General features: G+C 24.3%; 1 protein-coding gene across 2 annotated transcripts; it reads left to right on the forward strand.

Annotated features, from left to right (window-relative positions):
- Positions 1 to 142: 142 nt before the first annotated feature.
- Positions 143 to 4,521, forward strand: LOC106793258 (pantothenate kinase 4). 2 transcript variants are annotated; one of them, XM_014760059.1, is made up of 13 exons: positions 143 to 462; positions 884 to 1,163; positions 1,272 to 1,455; positions 1,545 to 1,637; positions 1,844 to 2,003; positions 2,084 to 2,274; positions 2,428 to 2,702; positions 2,770 to 2,922; positions 3,015 to 3,102; positions 3,212 to 3,416; positions 3,516 to 3,673; positions 3,768 to 3,937; positions 4,025 to 4,521. In XM_014760059.1, the coding sequence occupies exons 1-13, from the start codon at positions 360 to 362 to the stop codon at positions 4,368 to 4,370; spliced, it is 2,406 nt and encodes an 801-aa protein (XP_014615545.1). In that variant the 5' UTR covers positions 143 to 359; the 3' UTR covers positions 4,371 to 4,521. The 2 variants fall into 2 exon arrangements, with proteins under 2 accessions (XP_014615545.1, XP_014615553.1); XM_014760067.1 differs by having other exon boundaries at positions 2,087 to 2,274.
- The last annotated feature ends 2,087 nt before the right edge of the window (positions 4,522 to 6,608 follow it).

A 6,608-nucleotide genomic window follows, 5' to 3' on the forward strand; every position in this document is an offset into this window, starting at 1 on the left:
ATAAATTCTATGATATAATTATTATTTGAATTAAATAAATTAACAAATTTGATAAGATTTTAATTAAATATTAATGAATATTATCAATAAAATTTATGAATCACAAATAATTAAAGCAGTAATCAATTTTAAAGGAATTTGACAGTATTTGCCCTTTATAAACACCATATTTGAAAACGTCTGTAAACGTTTTTTTTTTTCAGAAATGACAATAAAAATAAATATTTAATTTATGATAACGTACTATTCAAACAGGGTCTAATTATTCCGTGATGGTGAAACAGTATTATTTGTCAAAAACAATAGAAAGGTGAGTTGAGTGACTAAAACAAAAGAGAAACTTTTGATAAAATCTAAAAATGGCAGAGACTACCGGCGATCAGTCCCACTCAATAAAGTTACCACCTGCAGTTGAAGTATTTGCAAATTTAAAAAACGCACAAAAATTTGCGATTGACATAGGTAAGTGTTAAATATCTATCATCATCTTTAAACTTTTGGTTACTCACAATTCTTTTATTATCAGTTTTGAAGATTTTAAAAGGTTAGATTTAACCAACCAAGTATTGTCATTATTTCTAAAAAAATTAATAATAACTTTTACATTTTAATTAAATATTCTTTTGTTTTTTTTTGTTATACGAATAATCGTTAATTATATATATATATATATACATTATGTTGTGATAAAAATAATCCAAGAGTGCTTGTGTATAAATTTAGAAAAAGATCTATATATATAGTTCATTATATTATGTATTATCTGTCTATTTACATTTATATTGTTTAATTTGAAAAAAAGTAAAGTTTAGAATTAAATATTTAATTATTTTAATTTATTTTAATTTATTTTAATTTATTGTAATTTATTTTAATATTTCAGGTGTTTCGTTGACCAAAATAGCATACTATTCGACAATTAGTTATCGCAAGGCATTATACGATAATATTGGTTTGGGAAATACTGGAGAACGAGCATACAAAGTATTTGAAGGAAATAGACTCCACTTTGTTAAATTTGAAACAAGACATTTTGCGAACTGCTTGGATTTTGTTAAAGAAAATTTAGTAAATGTTGAGCAATTTCATGGAAAAAGTATTAAAGTAACAGGAGGTAGAGCTTATAAATATACACCACTCTTACAGGAAAAGCTAGGTTTAATGTAAGCATTTAAATAATGCTAAACCTTACTTGAACATGTCTTTTAAAATATAAATACAATTTAACATCGTTATGAAGTTCTATGACAAAAGTTAAGATATTTATTTAGAGTTGACAAAGAAGATGAAGTACGCTGTCTAATAAAGGGTTGTAATTTCTTACTGAAACATATACCGTGTGAGGCATTTGAATTTGAAAGACATGGAAATCCTGAATATAAATTTCGAAAAACAGGTCCTAATATTTTCCCTTATATGCTTGTTAACATTGGAAATGGAGTTAGCATTTTTAAAGTAAGTTTTAATTTATATATGTTATATAAATTATTATTTTATATATACATATATACCTTTATGTAATATAATAATTATAATAATTATAGGTACAATCAGATGAAATATTCGAAAGAGTTGGTGGTACAGCTACAGGTGGAGGTACATTTTGGGGATTAGGCTCATTACTTACTAATGGAAAGGTAATATATATTGAAATCAAATAATCATACATATATATTCTATTTAAATAATTATTTATATACAATTCATTTTATTATTTACTCATTTTTATTATTTGTCATCTTCATATTGTCTATAATCTCTCATATTGTAATATAATCTATATTACATAAGTATCTATCTATGTATAAATATACATTAAGACAAATTTTTTAAAATCTACCAGGACTTTGATGAATTGCTGCAACTTGCAGAACGAGGAGACCATCGTAATGTAGATATGCTGGTAAAAGATATTTACGGAGGTGATTATACTTCCCAAGGATTATCAGGAGAACTTATTGCATCGTCTTTTGGAAAGGCAATGTTTGATAGCAACAACCGTGGTAAAAAAAAAAATATTTGTATCTGTTTAAACTATGCACAAGAAACTTTTTGTTCAAATTAATATAAGTCAATATTTCAGTAGAACAAAAATTCTCAGAAGCTGATATTGCAAGAAGTCTCTTGCTAACAATAAGCAACGACATCGGACAAATAGCTAGTTTGTATGCGACTCTACATAATATGGATAAAGTATATTTTGGAGGCTATTTTCTTCGAAACCATCCTCTTTCAATGTATACTATTTCTTATTCCATCAAGTATTGGTCCAATGTTAGTTCTAATATAATATTAATATATAACTTTTATACTTCTATTCTACTTTATTGTTTAGTTATAATTTCTTTACGATAGTCATATTTATTATTTTGAAGAAATACTGTAAGTTAATACATTTTTTTTATCTTTAATTTCTTTTTTATACAGGGGAAAGTTAAACCACTTTTTCTTCGTCATGAAGGATACCTTGGAGCAATTGGTGCATTTCTATATGGTGCAGAACAGCCAGATGAACATAGTTGGTTAGAAAATTATGCTGGTTCTTCTGGTTTTAAAGATTCAATACCTTCTGATCTTGGAATTAAAGTAGAACAATTAGAAATTGATCAAATTGAACATGCTGTTACATTCTGTCCATTATTAAAAGATCCAACATTGTATAATCCAGACACAACAGATCTTGTTGAAGATAAAGAAGCTAGGTAAGATTTTATGATATATATGTATAAAATATTTTCTTCCATTTTATTAATATTTGTATATATTTAGAGATTATTGGCTTCAATGTTTTGAAGAATTTGTTGATAAATGTGTTGCGAAAGCTATTCTCAGCCAACCCCAAAATCCTACAGCAAAAGATAGAGCAACAAAATTAAAAGAAAAATATATAAATAGATTGCATTACCTCAATTTGCAACCTTTGTAAGTTTTGATTTAAGTAATAATTATCATTAAAATTAATACTATTATAATAACTTACGAAAGATTATTTTAATTATATACTTTTAATACAGTGCATATGGAATTCTTACTGTAAGAACATTGCTGGATACTATTGAACATTGTATGAAAGAATTTGATTTCCCAGATCCTTACCTATATGTAAGTTTTTAAGCTTTTATTAGTTATATTGATTTAGTTTAAATTCTAATTCAGTAATTATAAATTATTTATTATTTACTCACTCTCAATTAATATAATAAATAAATAGCAAAAAAAGAAAGAAAATGAGGAGGCATTAAAACATTTGAAAGATCGTATAACTGTATTAGACAACTTGGATGGAGTAGAAAAAATAAGAGCTTTAATATTAGGAGTTCTTAGTGGTAACATGTTTGACTGGGGTGCAAAAGATGTTGCAACTCTGATGGAAACTACAGACTTTGGTTTTAAGGAAGCACAAGAAAAAATTCCTGGTAAATTTTTAATAAAATAAAAATATATGAAATATTTTTAATATTTTTAATATAAATAACGTGTAGGATTCATTTTAATTGATGTATTGTTCGATTTAGGTAGACCATGGTTAGTGGATAATTTAGATGAATGGATAAATAGACTACAAAATAATGTTGTCCATAAATGTGCAGCTATTTTTGTTGATAACAGTGGTGTAGATATTGTTCTTGGAATTTTACCATTTACACGTGATTTATTGCAACGAGGAACCAAAGTAAATAATTTATGTTACAATAATAGTCACATACCCTAAATTACATTAATATAATCCAATATAATTATATTAAAATAATATGGATTAATCATAGGTTATTTTATGCGCTAATTCTATGCCAGCTTTAAATGATGTGACTTATCCAGAATTAGTTGTTATATTACAAGATGCTGCTAAAATTTCTAAAGTAATTAAAAAAGCTTTAAAGGAGAACAGATTACTTGCTATGGAGACTGGTCAAGCTGGACCTTGTTTAGATTTAAGGTAATATTATTTATAATGATATAATTATATTCACAGAATATTTTAAACATATATATTGTCTTTTATACTTATCTTATTTTTTATTAGTCGACTAAATTTAGATTTGTGCCTTGCAATGGTCAAACATAACGTCGATCTCATAGTCATTGTTGGAATGGGTCGTACACTTCATACTAATCTTTATGCTAAAATGAAATGTGAATGTTTAAAACTAGCAGTTATTAAAAACCGATGGTTAGCTGAACGATTGGGTGGTGATATGTATGCTGTAATATGTAAGTATGAAAAAGCACCACAAAAAACCAAAATTTGTGATATAGATTTAAATATAATTGAACAACAAGTCTGTTCTGAAACTTGTATAAAATCAGATGGTAGTACATGTGTATGTAAGACAGTAAAATTTAAAAATTCGACTGAAGAATCAGCATAAAAAGATAAACATAAAATAATTTAGAAAGATAATTATAAAAATTATCTATTATATATATATAATATTATTAGAAACAAAAATGAGTGAAATATCACTCATTTAAAACATCCTGACTGAACTATTAATAGTATTTCACACTATTCGATGATTTATAACTTTGTTTTATTAGACAAATTTTAATGAAGTTCTAATACAAATTAAGGATTTGAATAATAACTATATAACACTCAATTAATAAAATTTATTTATCTTTTATTTCGCGCTAATGCAATTTAAATAAACTTGTATATTTATAAAAATTAAAAAAAAATCTAATTTTTCTATTATCTATATAATTATACAGTAAGATCTGTATGACAATAATGCTTATAATATTCTTGGTCAAAATCTATTTTAACAACTATTTACTCTTTTTCATTAAAAATGTAGATTTCTTGGAAATTATAACTAAATTTATAAATTGTACATTTCGTAACTAATAACATTAAAAGAACATTAAAAGAACAAATAAATGAAGTTTTAATAGTATAAATAATGGCACTGATAATCAAGGTAGAATTCTTCTAATGCGCGTAATTTGTTATTCGATATTTTACCAAACAAAATGAAAATATAAAATTTGATCGATAAAAAATGTACAATATTGCATAATTTGTTCATAAAAACTTTATTTACAAAAAAAGAAAAAATGACGTAAAACATAAGACTACTAACTCAATATAACTATAATTTATTATAACTATATTGGTTATTTTATTATTTAAAAAAAATCTCAATATATATGACACATCATTTCTTACAGGAAATAAATTTATTCCAATTTTAGTAAAATTTTTAACTATACATTTATGACAATAAGCTATCTGTCTTATTAAACAATTTCATAAAATTAACATAATTTTTAAATATATTATTTTATAGGAAATATATAGATTATATATACACATAAATTGGTATGTACCATATGTAAAGCAATGTACAGTATACTTTTGGAAATAATGTAATAATTAAGTAAAATAGTAATCTATACTTTTACAATCTGATATCTGAAATGGGAGATGATATGAAAAAGAATCTAATTTAGTTTAATCACTTACTTATTAATTTTTCAAGTATGTATATCCATTAGTATATTGAATTCATGATAAGTGAAAATAATATAAACTGAAGTAGAAAAGCATTATCACAGTTTTATATATATGTTACCGTGAAAAATTGAAATTGGAGAAATATTAAATGTATAATATATAAGAATAAGTTCAAATATTCGATTTTTCACCAATAAATTTGGTATCTGTTGACAAGTGACCATATGAATCTGGACATTCTCTAATTTTGGTCTTTCATGGTAACATATACACAGTTTTGTATAAACACATAAAATATAAATGTAACATGTTGAATGCCATTACTAGTTTTGTTACTACTAAACTAAATTTGTTCATGGCGCAACAAGGGATCAGCAGTGACAGATAAAATTAAAATAATTAGAAACACATAATTCGAGTGTTTCCTGGGATTTCTTTAATTTCATAGCGTGGTTTTCTTAATAGGCTCCATGAGTAAGCCATGTACAATTAGCATAGCATTCAATGTGTTAACGAACAATATAATTTTTGCAAAAAGAGCAAAAAAATTGTAGATATATTCAAATAAGAGTATTGAAAAATACAAATTTAATATAATAAAAATATCATATTATAATATGCAAAATTTTAAATACAGTATTAGTAGTTTGTTCTATAAAAATATTCCTGTTATTAGATAATGATTAAAAACTTTAGAATATATAACATATAATATAACTGCAAACATCATTTTGTTTGCTTTATATAAAAAGTCTTGTAGTTACACTTATTACACTACTTTCTATTGGATAATGATGTAAAATAAGATATTATATTTTCTAGTCTTTGATTTAGCTTTTTACAAAATAAAATTAGGTATTAATAACATTGTTTAACGTTTTACGAAACTGAATTACGAAAATTGTCTCAGTTTTTTTTTTTTAACTTAAAGCATGCTAGTTTGTTATATTGCGCAATAATTTTTTGTATGGACAAATTTTTATGTAAATAAATTACAAATGTATTTTTATTAAAATAAACTTGAAAAAAAATATATATATGTCAGCGACTGTACGGAAACTAAAACCGTTGACTGAATTTTTACAATACAGGTACAATGCAATTTTACAAAATAAAAAATAATGTTTTGCTAATATAAAATTGATGTGTG

The sequence above is a fragment of the Polistes canadensis genome, unplaced genomic scaffold (genome assembly GCF_001313835.1).
Source record: "Polistes canadensis isolate GaletaPanama2010 unplaced genomic scaffold, ASM131383v1 scaffold_0, whole genome shotgun sequence".
Classification (NCBI taxonomy): domain Eukaryota; kingdom Metazoa; phylum Arthropoda; class Insecta; order Hymenoptera; family Vespidae; genus Polistes; species Polistes canadensis.

What these genes read in the sequence shown, in the direction of transcription:
- LOC106793258 (XM_014760059.1), top strand. Translation starts at nt 360, where the DNA reads ATGGCAGAGACTACCGGCGATCAGTCCCACTCAATAAAGTTACCACCT. An exon ending in CAGGAAAAGCTAGGTTTAAT is followed by an intron (nt 1,164 to 1,271) that starts GTAAGCATTTAA and finishes ATATTTATTTAG; the next exon opens with AGTTGACAAAGAAGATGAAG. An exon ending in CCATCAAGTATTGGTCCAAT is followed by an intron (nt 2,275 to 2,427) that starts GTTAGTTCTAAT and finishes TTTTTTATACAG; the next exon opens with GGGAAAGTTAAACCACTTTT.